General features: G+C 23.9%; 3 protein-coding genes across 3 annotated transcripts; 1 reads left to right on the top strand and 2 right to left on the bottom strand. All coding sequences in view use genetic code 6, as the record gives it.

Annotated features, from left to right (window-relative positions):
* Positions 1 to 128: 128 nt before the first annotated feature.
* Positions 129 to 5,805, top strand: TTHERM_00557830 (cation channel family protein; the record flags this gene model as incomplete). Its single annotated transcript, XM_001022347.2, has 7 exons — positions 129 to 1,762; positions 2,236 to 2,336; positions 2,388 to 2,724; positions 2,783 to 2,860; positions 2,929 to 3,334; positions 3,580 to 3,732; positions 3,790 to 5,805. 7 exons carry the CDS (start codon positions 129 to 131, stop codon positions 5,803 to 5,805), a joined length of 4,725 nt encoding a protein of 1,574 aa, XP_001022347.2.
* A 1,724-nt stretch (positions 5,806 to 7,529) lies between these two features.
* TTHERM_00557810 (RNA recognition motif protein) lies at positions 7,530 to 10,107 on the bottom strand (the record flags this gene model as incomplete). The annotated part of the gene is made up of 6 exons (XM_001022345.4): positions 9,888 to 10,107; positions 9,721 to 9,774; positions 9,539 to 9,655; positions 9,365 to 9,483; positions 7,766 to 8,746; positions 7,530 to 7,616 (listed from the first exon to the last, which is right to left on the bottom strand). Exons 1-6 carry the CDS (start codon positions 9,976 to 9,978, stop codon positions 7,530 to 7,532), a joined length of 1,449 nt encoding a protein of 482 aa, XP_001022345.3. The 5' UTR covers positions 9,979 to 10,107.
* An 845-nt stretch (positions 10,108 to 10,952) lies between these two features.
* On the bottom strand, positions 10,953 to 13,644 carry TTHERM_00557800 (hypothetical protein; the record flags this gene model as incomplete). The annotated part of the gene is made up of 3 exons (XM_001022344.2): positions 12,999 to 13,644; positions 12,748 to 12,880; positions 10,953 to 12,666 (listed from the first exon to the last, which is right to left on the bottom strand). The coding sequence occupies exons 1-3, from the start codon at positions 13,591 to 13,593 to the stop codon at positions 10,953 to 10,955; spliced, it is 2,442 nt and encodes an 813-aa protein (XP_001022344.2). The 5' UTR covers positions 13,594 to 13,644.
* Positions 13,645 to 14,198: the final 554 nt, after the last annotated feature.

Genomic DNA, 14,198 nt, shown 5'->3' with positions numbered 1-14,198 from the left:
TTTTGAGGTTTATATTAAGCAATTGTGAAGAAATTGATTGATATTAATTAAAATGAAAAGTTAAAGTAGACTGAGGAATATTAAATTTTGGAATCATTATATTTTGTAAAGAGATTTCTAACAAATGAATGGTAGAACCAGAGTTTTATGTTAAGTAGCAAATAATAAGAATTAGAGCTACATTGATTGTCATTTAGTTAATTATCACAAATTTTTAGTTTAATTTACAATTATAAAACCAATTAATTATTAAGCTAAATAAATAGCAATATTTGAGAAAGAAGTAGAATAAATAAATACACAAATATTATTTAATCTAACAACTAGGGACTTTCATTTTTTACAAAATAATCCTACTCACTAAGCGATAGGAATTAAATACCAGAAATTTTGGTTAAATTTTGATTATGATGAGTTAAGAGTAAATTTAAAAGAATATGGAAAAGAAAAATAATGATTAAAGTAAATTTATTCAAAGCATAACAGGATTAGAAGAGTCTGCAAATTGTTCCAGAGAAGGAGTTCCATTCATTAAAAACTTTGATGAGATGCCTTTATAAGGAGTTAAAAAGAGACGTAAGCTATTTTCCATGGATGAGGATAGATTTGAATTGGAGAAAAGGAACTTAAAACAAACAGAAATTGATATTTAATCTGATTAATAAGAAAGCAAGATATTAAAAGAAGGTTCAAAAAGATCCATTTCAAACTCCTAAGCAAATCTAGAAATGTCATAACATATAATAAAAGCCTCCTTGAAAAACATTTAATTATAGAAGATTGATGATGATGCTTTACTTAAATAAGAGGAGAAAAAAAATATTAATCACAATAAACAAAAAGCATAAAGTGAAAAGTAGAATTATAGCTCGTAATACTCTAGATCTGAACTAGAAAATAGTAAAAATGATGATGTATCAATAGAAGAAACGCACAAAAGAAATTCAAAATCAAATAGTAATGTGTAAGACCAAGAAGGTGATAATGAAACATTTGAAGATTCAGAGGAGGAAGAAGACGAAGAAGATTCATATGCTGCAATGAGTGAGGATTAATAGAAACAGATTCAGCAAATAGAAAAATTATTAGATCTACAATCAAATATAAAAAAACGTGGTAAAAAGTCAAAATATGCTTTATAAAATACTAGCGCAATGATGACTTTCAATAATGAATAATAAAAAAAGACAGAAACAAACACTGAACTTAAAAAAGCTTCTACTTTGACAACTAAAGAAGGTGCTAATAAATAATGGAAAGAACTTTTAATTTTAAGTAGGGTAAAAAAATTTGTTTACAAAATAAAATAATATTAAATGTTCAGTAAATTTAGCAATCTCAACACAACTTAGCTCAAATGCATTGGTGATTAAAGCTATGATACTTAATAATTCCTAACTAAAAGAAAGTAATCTATGATTCTAAATACTCACCAAGCAAAGTTCCTTAAGTTTTTTGTGTGTTTTTTTTAAGGCTTGAAAGTATTAAATATTTTCTCTTCATTTTCTGTAATAACTCCAAATACAAATTTCGCCCTGATATGGAACATAGTACTATTTTTCACTATTACTATGTAAAACATTTGTATTCCTCTTAGAATGTCGTTTGGTTTAGATTATATGCATGAGATTAATTTCTACATTCTCTATCTTATACCTTCTATTATTATGAACTTAGATTTAATTCTCAATTTTTTTACAGCTTTCTATGACCAAGGTGTCTTAGTAACAAACAAGAAGAAGATCATGAAAAACTATTTTTAGTAAATTTCAAGAAATTTATTTATTTATTTAATTAATTAATTAATTAATTAATTAAGACTTGCTTTTATAAATTAAATGTTTTAAATTTAAATTTTTTATACAAAGAAGAAAGCTTTCTTTTAAAATAAAATGAAAGCTAAAAGCAATATTTAAAAAGTTAATAAAATTTATTTTAAAATAAAATAATTAAGTTTAAAATTTTATCATAAACTTTTTAGCAGAAAGAATGAATCTTCAATTAAAGCTTAGAATAGATTAAATTACATTCTAAAAAATAATATTAATATTTTTTATCTCAATACACAAACTTTTTTTTTTTGATTTATATTCTACCAAATTATCTATTTCTCTTTAAATTATTTGGGATTTATTATTTATTATTGATATATTTATTAGTTTTAATCATAAAATTGATTGATTAATTTTATATTATTTAATATTTTCATATAAAATTATTCTACTATAAAATTAGAATGTAATTTTGGATAGATTTTGTTACAAACTTTTCATTTGTTCTGATTGTAACTAACCAATCATTTTTTTTAGTTGACTGGATATTCATGATCAAAATTCGTAAATAAATTTAAGTTTAACTATTCTCTTATTTTTATTTTTTTTATTTAGTGTAAATTCCTGATTATTTGAACAAAATTGACGAGCACTTTTAATTAGAATAAAGGTTTAACACAATATTCTAACTAGCAAAGCTATTTATACTCAATTTTTTTATGGCTCATTACATTTGTTGTGGTTTTCATTATGTTGCTGTATAGGAAATAAAAAGTGGATAAAGTGGTACTTGGATTGATTCGCTGCAACTTAGTAACCCCAATGATTATTACACACGCTATATTAATAGTATTTATTTTTCATTTATCACTATGATTACTGTTGGATATGGAGATATAACACCAAAAACGAACTATGAAAAGATATATGTTACAGTTGTTATTTCATTAAGGTATATTTTTATCTTTATATTTAATCATGTAATAAATAATTAATATCATTTTTTTTAGTTGCGGACTTTTTGGATATTCAATAAATACTATTGGTTCTATTTTCTAAGAAAAATCAAGAAGAGAATAAAATTTTAGGTAAAATAATTACTTAATTAATTTTTAAATAAACAAAAAACAATTTTAAAACTATTTATTTAATATAGAAGCATAAAGTTTAGTATTACTAATTATATGAGAAAAAGAAACATTTCAAGAAATTTGTAACATTTGGTACTTAAGAATTTGGAATATAAAAATTAAATTGAAACATGTGGGGATTTGAATGGAGAATAAATTTTAAACACATTGAATGAATAATTAAAAAATGATGTAAAAGAGGAGTATTTCTTTAAAATTTTAAACGAAGCTAAGCTATTTCGCTTAAATTTTTCTCGTGATTGTTTGAAAAAGTTAGCCTTAAAAATGAGAGAGTAGCTTATATCGCCAGGAGAAATAATCTATAAAGAAAATACTTTTAATGGAAATATTTATTTCCTAATTAATGGATAAATCGAATTTTATTTTGAAAATAAAAATAGTAAAAAATCTCATATTTTATCATCAATCAAAGTAAATTTTTATTTCAATCAATTAAATTTACAAGCAATAAATAATAAATGTAACAAAGAAAAATATTTATTTTTTCAGATAAATTTTTTTTATTTGTGTTCACACTTTTTGAGCTGAGAAATATTAAAAAATTCTATTTGAAAAATAATTATCAAATAAGTTAAACAAACAAACTAAAAGTTTAAACCATTTTTTTTGAAATTAATTATCAAATATAAAAAAGTAATAATTAATTTTAATAAAAGCATTATTAAAATGGATCAATTTTTAATTAAATGGGATTTTTTTGTAATTTTACAACTTCTTCAAATGCTAGAGCAGCTAAGACAGCTACAAGTTTATGCTATGTTTCTTATGAAGACTTTAAATAAGTTTTGTAAGAATATCCTTTGGATTATGTAAAATTTTATTTCAAAGATTCAATAAATTATTTTAAACTTTGGCTTATTTTAAAGGAAGCACTATGCAAAATTAAAGACAATCTTAGCATTTATTCTAGGATGAATGATATACTGTGCTTCAGCTGTAACAATTATGGACACTTTAGTAACGAATGTCCTAAGTATTTTCCTATAAATTTCCAATAAAGCAAAATTCTTTACATATATGATTAAACAGAGGCTAACTAAAGAAAACTTTAAGTCAGATTGAGAAACTTTAAATGTAATTCTGTTTAGCTAATACAACCGTTTAGATCCAGATTAGTTAAGTATAGAATGGATGTTATGCAATTATTAACACAATAAGTAAATCAAAGTAATTTTGAAACTCAAGGATCTCGATAGAGTGTAAGTGACAAGAGATTTACAAAATAAATGGTTAAATTTAAGTATGATAATTCCTGTGATTAATATGTTGAAATGCCTTCCTCTGATGAGGATTACTATCAATGCGAAGACGAGGATGACGATGAGGATGAAGATGACGAAGATTATGAACTTGAACTTGAAGAATATTAAAAATCGTAAATAAGTAAAATGAGTGAAGCCGTTAAAGATACAGAAAATAATGATTATGAAATTAAAAGCAGCTTTAGGAGAATAGCTGCTGATGAAGATAGCAGACTTTAAGCTGAATATCATAAAGACATATACTCTAAGAATGATAGAAATTAAATGGATGCAAAGTCAGACTTTTAAACTTAAACGCAAACTGAAAAACTTGGATCATACTAAGATTCATTTTAAGAGAAAAAGATAAGTACCAATAATGCATTTACAAATGAAAGTGATATGGATCCTAAGTCGCATGTAACAAATACTCCTACACTCCACAAAAGAGAACTAGATTCGAGAAAAAATTCTAATTACACTTCAATATCTAAAAATACAAAATATAGAGAAAGTAGAGAAGGTGATGATAGTTACTTAAAAAGACGTCATAGTAATTTAATCTACGAAGAAAAAAGTAAAGTTTCAGAGGAGGATTATGACCAAGATGAGGATGAGGATGAAGATGATGAGAGATATGATTCATATTAAGACAACGAAAAAGATTAAAAATCAGAATATATTTTAACACTCCTTCAACAAAACTAAGTTTAAAGAAGCAACAGTGCTTCTAGCTCAAAGAAAAATATTTAAACATCATCAAATAAATAGGCATTAAAGAATGGCTCTAGAAGCGAAATGAATAGTCTTTATTAGGATAAGCAAGAATCCTTATATAATAACAATAACACGAGAAGTATAGTCTCAATTACTAAGTAAGCATCTAATATTAGCTAAGGAGGAGGCAGAAATTCAGCATTAGGTATGAAGAAAAAAATGACTCAATAAATATCGTCCAGTATAAGAAATTCCTCAAAGCAGTTATCTATTAACATGAAGTAAGGTACCCTAGACTATCTAAACAGTGTTCATTTTAGCATAAATAACTAATCTGAGTATGAAAAAACCTTTAAGTCCTAATCCTCCATGGATCCTGTGTAATATAAAGCCTCGTAATAAAACTTTAGTAGTACTGCCTGCATAAGAGCAAAGTCTCATACAGGAGGAGCATTAGTTAATTCTATGCAAGAAGTTTAAAAATCTAAAAGTAATAAAAATTTGAATAATGCCGCTAACGAAAATACTAAGCCTTCGATGAAAAGAATGTAAACAGTTTCAGAAAGGCATAGTAAATTAATGAAGGATCCTTTGAGTTCGAGAATTCCTCTATATGATGAAGGATTTTCTGCAATAAAAGAATTTGAAGTGTATTTCCCAATTAACAATTTAAAAAGTGTAATGAAAAAATTAAAATTATATCAACTAAAGACAATTATTTAGTTGAAAAAAGAGTAGCCAAAGAAAAAGAAAGCTAAAGCCAAAAGAAAAATTAAGAATTCAGAATCCAAAAAGAGAAGTACTTCCAAGAATTCTAAAATACCTGCATGTACAAATGTTTATTAGCCTGCAAACAATCTTGAACATAAGTTATCAATCAACGCCCCACTCATCAAAAATGAATTATAAAATTTAGTATAATGAAATTAGAATTTTAGAATAAGTGATTGATTTTTATTCTATTTTCATAAAATTTTGAAAAAATTATATTATTAAATACATAAATGCGTTTTTCCAAACTAACTATCAGCTCTTACTTATATTAAATAAATAAAAAAATAAATGTCTCTTTATATTCAAATAAAATATATTATTTTATTTAAATTTATTTTTGTATAAAAAGTAAATAAAATCAAATTGATAAATTGTGTAAAATGTTTTTCTAACTAACTAACAATTAATTATATTGCCCTTAAATATTTATTTTTTCAGCTTGTTACTGAATTTAAAATATTAAGCTTAGTAAAGAATCATTTTTCGATAAGAAAAATAATTAATTAAAAGTGTAAATAAATTTAAAAACAATAAATTTTTAAATCATTTTTCTATCTTTAACCAATAAAAAATTAAAAATATAAATTTTATTTGAAGAAAAATAATTGAATTATTTAAGTTAGATGTAAATTTATCTATCAACAATTTAATTTATTTTAGCAGATAATAAATTTAAATTTAGTTTCTCAAGTTTATTTTACTTATTTATTTAATTAATTAAACAAAAATCGATAAAATGCATTTTAACATTTAAACAATTAATACAAAAAAAGTTTAGAAAAGCATTTAACAACAACAACAACATCACTTGTTCAACTAAAACACCAATAAAATATGCCACATCATAATAACAAAAAGTAATAAATAGAAATGATTTTTTGACAAATTAACTTTAAAAAAAAAATGGTTCTTTTGAGTTACTTCATTAGAATAGAATCTTTTGGGATAGTCCCTGAGCTTCATCCAGCTTTAGTAAAAACAATATCCAATGTTATTATTGCATCTAAAACTTTTAAAAGAGAGCATTATTTAGTAAAAATTTCTTTTAAAGAATATTCTTTTAAACTATCCTGATAAATAAAAAACTAAATTAAGGAATAAATGGAAAATTTATCATTATTAATTTGACTCATTATTCATCCATTCATTTACTTATCGTACTTATATTTTGATATGGCATTTGCTTCCCGTTAATTTCCAAGTAATTAGGTAGTATTCAATGACTTTTTTATTACTTATTTAGTAGTTGCTTGTTAATAATTGAGCTTTTTAAATAAGAAAATGTGTTTGTTTGTTTATTAATCAGCTAATTTATCATTGTCCCTAAGATGGTTGGATAATATTTGCTCTTTCATAGTTTCACACATTCAATACACTCATATTGTAAATAATTTTAGATAGATAAATATAAAAAACAAAATATATTTGAATACTGTTTATAGTGGCTATATAAGTAAGTCACTTTGTTAGAGGGGAAAGAAGTAATAATATGATTTTGAAAAAATATAATAAAGGAAACTAAATAAAATATAAATAGAAATGTTAAAACAAATGTAAAGTAAATAATAATAATGATGATGATGATAATAGTAGTAAGAAAAGAAATCCTAAATTAAAGAAATTAATTAATTAAATAATAATAATAATTTTCTTCTTTCTTTTCTCCTGCTGAAAAAATATTCTATTTGAAGAGAAGTTGTGAAATTAGGAATAATAACAACACCTTTTATTTAGTTTGCTTGCAGTTTTCCTAGAACTATTGATTGATTGACAGATAGATAGATAGGTAGGTTGATAGGTAGATTTATGGAGATCAATATTCACTCATTCTTTGTATATTTCTTAGAGGAGATTAATTAATATTTGGAGCGTTCTCAGCATATGTTGTGCTTCAAAATGAATTCAAGCTCGCCAGTCATGCTTACGTATTCAGTTTAATATCCGATGAAATCAGAGCTAGGCTATTTATATTATTAAAATTTAATTTATTTTTTTATTAAATATTTGATTTATTTAATATTTGTTGTCGATCAATAATAAGAGTTTATTTAAATTTAAAATCGATCTAAAATAAATATCATATTTTATTAGTTTAAATTAATAAAGTTACCTTTTGGAATAAAGATGATTCCTTAACAGAGGGAGTGGGTATAGAGTTAGCATCAGACTTCTTTTCAGTTTAGTTCAATTACTATTAAGTTGAGAGCTATTGTTGTTGAGCAGTTTATGATTGGCTGGATGCTTGTGATTGAACTTAAGATTACTGCTATTAATGAGAATACTATTACTATTGAGAGTAGTGAGCATTGCTAGCAGATTATTATTGGGATTAATAATTATTTTAAGAATATTTATCATGAGTAGAGGCTACTTATTAGCTGTTTGCAGCTTGAGGAGTTTAAGCAGTTTAATTATAATACTATTATTAAATAGCAGCAGGATTAGTAGCTGTAGTTGCAGTAGGTACTTGAGGAACTTAACCTTACTATGGATATTGTTATGAGTACTATTGAGCTTATCCCTATGCATTTTAGGTACTAGCAGTGGCGGGATATTGATATCCATGCATATTGCTTGCCTAAGCAGGTTGGCCATACATTTAAGAAGGGTCTGTACCATAAACTCCGTTTTAATAGTAAGAAGAAGAATATGAATAGGGATATTAATATTGTGTATTTTAAGTAGAAGCATAGCCAGCATACTATTATTAGTATTAATAATAAGGATCTTAAGAAGGTTGTTAAGGATAATAGCCGTAACCGTTATAATCAGCTGCACCTGTAGCAGCACCATAACCTGCGGGTTAAGGGAATCCAGGTGTTCCAGCAGCTTAAGCTTAAGCCTGTTATTATTACCTTGAAACAGCTTGAGAAACCTTAATGAATTTGCCCTTAAAAAGAGAGCCATTCATTTCATGAATAGCACGTTGTCCTTCAATAGGATTAGAAAACTTTACAAAGCCGTAACCTTTGCTCATCTTGCTGGTAGGTTCAGTAATAATCTTAGAGCCAATTACACTAGAATACTTAGATCTGAAGTGCTCTGCAAGTTGTTACTCGTTAATGCCAAGTTCTAATTCACCAACATAAATCTAAATATTTAAAAAAAAAAGTTAATTTCTGTTTTATTTATTTTGCAAGTGATTATTAAATATTGCCCTTAAGATAAACAAATGAATGAATGAACCAATGAAATATGATAATTTTCCCACTTAATTTAAACACTTATTTTGAGTAAAAATTTAGTCTATTACAAAGTTTGTTTTTTTTTGCTATCGAAGATATTTAATTATTTCCTTATTTATAATATATGCTCTTCTTTTTCAAAAAATACAAGTTTAATTTATTTGATTATAAGATATTTTCGCTCTCTATTTATCTTCTTTTAAATTTTTTTATAATCAATCTTATTTATAACAGCTGTCGTCTAGATAAATTTATTTGTTTAATATCTTTTTTTCAACTTTCATCATTTTAAATATCAATTCCAATTTCTCATCTATTAACTCGCACACTACGTATGAGATCACTTTTCTTAGTATTCCATAGAAGATAAATATGCTAAAATAATTTTTGACTTTGTAGAATAAAAGTCTTTTTCTAAAGTGGGATGATCAATCAATCAATTATTTATTCATAATTAAGAGCAATTTTTAACAATGTTTCTAAAAATAGGCAAATTGTTTTTCTAAAATAATCATTTTAATTACTGAGAATTCTTAAATAGGTGGCATTTAGATCACTGGCTATTGCATCATGCCATATTAATTATTTCCATAACCATTATTAGCTTAGGTTGTAGGTTGCTTGATAATACCAGTGTTAGTAGCTATTTAATTATAAAAAAAGATAAATAAGGTTTTTGGCTTATAAATGAATCTTACGGTTCTTTCCCCAATTCATTCTGAAGGTATTTTGAGTTCCAGGGATTAACTACTAGTTGTAATTCATCAAAATTCTTTCTGCTTGTTCATGAGTCTAAAATTCAACGAAGCAATAACCTTTATAATATAAATAAATAATATGTTAAGAGTCTTCAAGACAGATAATATAAAGCTTTCATTACCAGCAGGGAGACTTGTTTCTTTTGTTCTGATTAACTTAACGCTAACAACCTTACCTATTGTTATAAAAAATAATGTATTAGAATTTATTTCAAGCTGCATATCATAAAATTTCAAAATAAAAATCATATTTTTAGTTAAACTTATTGATAAATAATTAATTTATTACCAACTTTATTAAAAACACTTTCAATAAATTATTCAGTCATCCAGTTTTCAATATCTCCAACCCACAATGTTCTTAAATCTAAATTGCTCATTTCTACACCTTATCTTTTATTGTAATTTATCTCTTTTAATGAGTTTATGCCTTAAAGCTATTTCTGTTAAAAAGTAGTAATACTAATTGGTTTTATCTTTACAGATTTATTTTTGAAATTATTTATTATATTTTTCTTTGTCGAAATCCTCAGAGTTTAAATTAATTTTTATCAAGCACGAAAACACTAAAATATCTAATAAATTTCCAAGATACATATATAACTAAATAAATAAATACATACATACATATACTCATTATAAAATTAATAATAAAAATATTTCTTACTAAGTTTTTTATGATGTGCAAAATAAATTAAAAAAGGAGACACTAATTTTCAGTATAATTAACTAATAAGCTAATTAAAATTATCTATTTCTAAAATTTTGGCTATTCTTATATTTTCCTTTCATTTTTCTATTTGTTCTTTATATATTTATATAACCTATTTATATGATCTCAAAATTTAAAATATAATTTTATATTTATAAAATCGTAAATAACATTTATTCTTTTTTCTTTCTTTACTAAAAATTATAATTGTAATCCATTATTTTTTTATTGAAAATGAAAAGTTAATATTAATTATTTTTTATATTTTACAAAAGGATTTTAGTTTTTAATAAGAAAATATTAAATTGAGATATTATAATAAATTATATATTTATGATACTGTGTTAAATATGTATTTTTTATTAATATATTTAATTTTAAAATAGTTTAGATTTTGTAAATAATTTTTAGTAAATATTTATTATTTATTAGTTTTATACTGTAATACCTCGATCTTCTAATTTTGAGAATTTCTAGTAAAGAGGTAAGGTACGTCTAATTAAAAACATCAGAAAATCCATAAAATTTTTCATTTTAGACTTTCGAGTTTCAAGGTATTACGGTATTTATTTATTTATTTATTGATTAGTTTGCTTATTTATTCATTTTTAAACTTATTTAGCTTCATTTGAATTCATTTATTCATTTTTTAGATGCAACTTTAGCTATTCCACTCGTATAACTATTTTTCATAGGGCTATTAAATTGGTTTGTAAATATGTCTTGAGGGAATCTATTGCTTTAGCTATTTAAAATCTTTGGTAAAAAATCAAAGTTAGGCATCATTTATTGATAAATTTATTATCTAGATTTTATTATTTACTTGTAATACTATCCATTCTTTACGAATGCTGTAAATGCTTCTATTTCTATAAATCCTAGTAATAAATTGAGCATTTGCTCGCTAGAAAATTATTGAATTTGTTAGTTAAAATCTTATTGAGATAATTCTATTTGAATTAAATTGGTGGAAGAGTTATTCATTGCATTTTGGAAATATTAAGAGTCAGATATTTCTCTGATTGTCTTGGGTTCTGATTCTATCGTCATATCTTCGAGATTTAAAGTTTATCTTGATGGATCTGATAAAAATTTTTATTAGTTTTATTCTTAAAAATATTTAAGGATTTCATCATTTAAATTTTAGTTATTGTTAGAATAAAATGTTGATGAAGTGGTTGACTGATTTGTTGTTTTTCTTGATTAAATAATATGTTAGAAATTCATATCTTGTGGTAAAATTTAATCTTTTTGAGAAATTGAGGGCTGATTAGAGTGGCTAAATTATATCAAAGATTAACTAGGAAATTGTTATTGTTATAATGATTATTACTAACTGCTAAATTAAATTAGAGATTAGCATTGCTAAAATTGAGGCGGAGCTTCTAATTAGTTTTAACTATCCTAATTCGTTTGATCTTATTCATTTTATATTATATTTTTTTTTGGAGAATCTGAATGACTTAAGTTACCATTTTCGATTTATTTCTTTTTTAAGTATTCGTATAAAGCAGGATTTTTAGTTTAAAGTTCTTTGAAAGCAATATTTTCACTAAAATAGTTATTATTATTTTCTGTTTGTTGTTGATTATTTGTTTTTGATTTATTTGATGCTGGAGTAGAAAAACCAGAATTCATTTAAAAAATAGGTGAGTTTTCTTTTTAAGTATTATTCTAAGCAGCTTGTTCAGACAAAACAGAAATTCTTGTTGATTTTGGCTACTGACTGTTGGTAGATTCCCTTTATTTAAATTGTTCTGTCTGAGTTTAAGATGGAAATATATTATCTTATTTATCTACCAATTAACTAGCTATTTTGCTGTATTAAAGTCTATGCATTTTTCCTAAAATCTTAAATACAAAATTCTAGAAATACTGATTATTTGCAATCTAATTTTCAAAAAAATCTTTCAGTAGTTTTGTGCAATCTTGGGACTATGCATGCTTTCTTTAGGTATATGATCCTTAAAATGAATTTTCTAAGTTATTGCCACTTCCTGGACTAGAATGTGAACTTGTGTTTCTGTTGCTTTATACATTATCATAAGGTGGAAAGTTAAATTGAGTCTTAGCTATAAAATCTATCATTTTGATTATATTTTAATAAACTTGATATTTTTCACTAATTTTAATTTAATTGATAAAATATTTCTCTTATTCCTTCATTAAAAATTCTATGAATTTATCCCTATAAGATTTTTTCTTTATACATTTATAGCACCTCATGTTGGATTTGTCCATCGCCTGAACTAAATAATTTTATGATTGCCTTTCTGCTGTTTCTATTTCTTCCTCGCATTAATCAAGTAATTTCTTGTCTTAAAGATTTGATATGCACTTAAATATTTCTATTAACCTATTTAAATAATAAGAAATATGCTACAAAAAAACTTAAAAAAAACAAATAATTATAAAGCAAAATAATTATTTAACTTACCATCCTTGTAAATCAAGCTTTGAGTTAGCTCTGAATGTAAATATTTTAGATTCTATGATTTAGAAACAGTTTTTGTATCTCTAACTTGCCAGCTATTAAACATGTGCTTTTGCTAATGAAATAATTTTTACACCTATTTTTATTAAATTAATGAATTGGTGGTAAGTAAGTGCTTGAAAACATTTTTTAAAATACTATCTCATCTTAACTTTTGCTAACTATTTCAAATTATTTAATGAATTAATAATTACTCTGATTTTTATTCTTGACTTGGCTGTACAATATATGATCTGGATACAGATACAATTAAAATTCACTAAAACTTTCATTCTTTTTTAACTTCCCTAAATTTCCCATCCTAATATATTTCTCTAAAAAAATAGATGATTAAATGGTTTAATAAATTAAGTATAAGTATTTACACTTTTCATATAAATTGTATGTTTTTGAATTTGTGTCCATACACGCATATTATTCTTCTGAATTACTTGAGTCTTCAAAAATGAAATAGAATTCTAACTTTGAATTCTACAAAAAATACTTAATTTCAAATGGTCTCTCTAAAGGATTCACTTTACGGCTTTGAACTTGTTCTGGATGCTTTTTAGTATTTATTTAGACTACTAAATTATAAGATGCATAGCTAGTGCTAAATTAACTTTCTTCATATTATATCAATCCTTATTGCTTTTCATTTAATTTTTAAATTAATAACTGCTTGATCTCTGCACATGTTTTATAATCGTATGTCTTGATGATCATTGGCTTTTGATTTTTATTTTCTATATATATGGCTATAGAGTCCATCACATTGTCATTAGATTTAATAGAGTTTATTGTCGCCATTTCATATTTTGCTTTAAAGCTATATTTTCTACCTAAATAAATAGTATCAATGTAATTAATCCTTTTGTGTTCAAGTATTTTATTAGCTATTTATTAAAATATAGATTTCTATGACTTTAGCTTCTTTTTATATTAATTAAACGATTACAAGTAATTTAAGGTGAATTTCAAAAAAAACTTAAAATCTAATTATCTAAACAAAACTATTAAAAAATAAACCAATTATATCTAAACATGCTATTTTATTACACATTTATTAACCTCAATTATGTTATTCAATATTATTTTTAAATTTTAGCAATGTACAAATTAATTTTCCAGTTAATTATCAAGTTTGTTTTATCAGAATATTAAGTTTATTTTTATAAAATTTAAGTTAATTATAATGATTTTACCTCAAAATTAATCAATATAAAAAAGAAAATATTGTTACTCATTCATTTAATTATATGACTTTTAGATATTAAATTAAAGAAAAAATATATTTTTTTTGAAATTCTCACTATTAATTAATTTGTCAAAAATGTGCTTACTTCTCATTAGTAATTATTAAACCATAAATTTTTATATAAATTTTATTCCTTTTTAATTCAAAGCAATTTAAT

Source organism: Tetrahymena thermophila (assembly GCF_000189635.1).
Source record: "Tetrahymena thermophila SB210 genomic scaffold scf_8254486, whole genome shotgun sequence".
NCBI lineage: Eukaryota > Ciliophora > Oligohymenophorea > Hymenostomatida > Tetrahymenidae > Tetrahymena > Tetrahymena thermophila.
The sequence above is the reverse complement of the archived record's forward strand: the minus strand, read 5'-3'. Positions and strand labels throughout refer to the sequence as shown.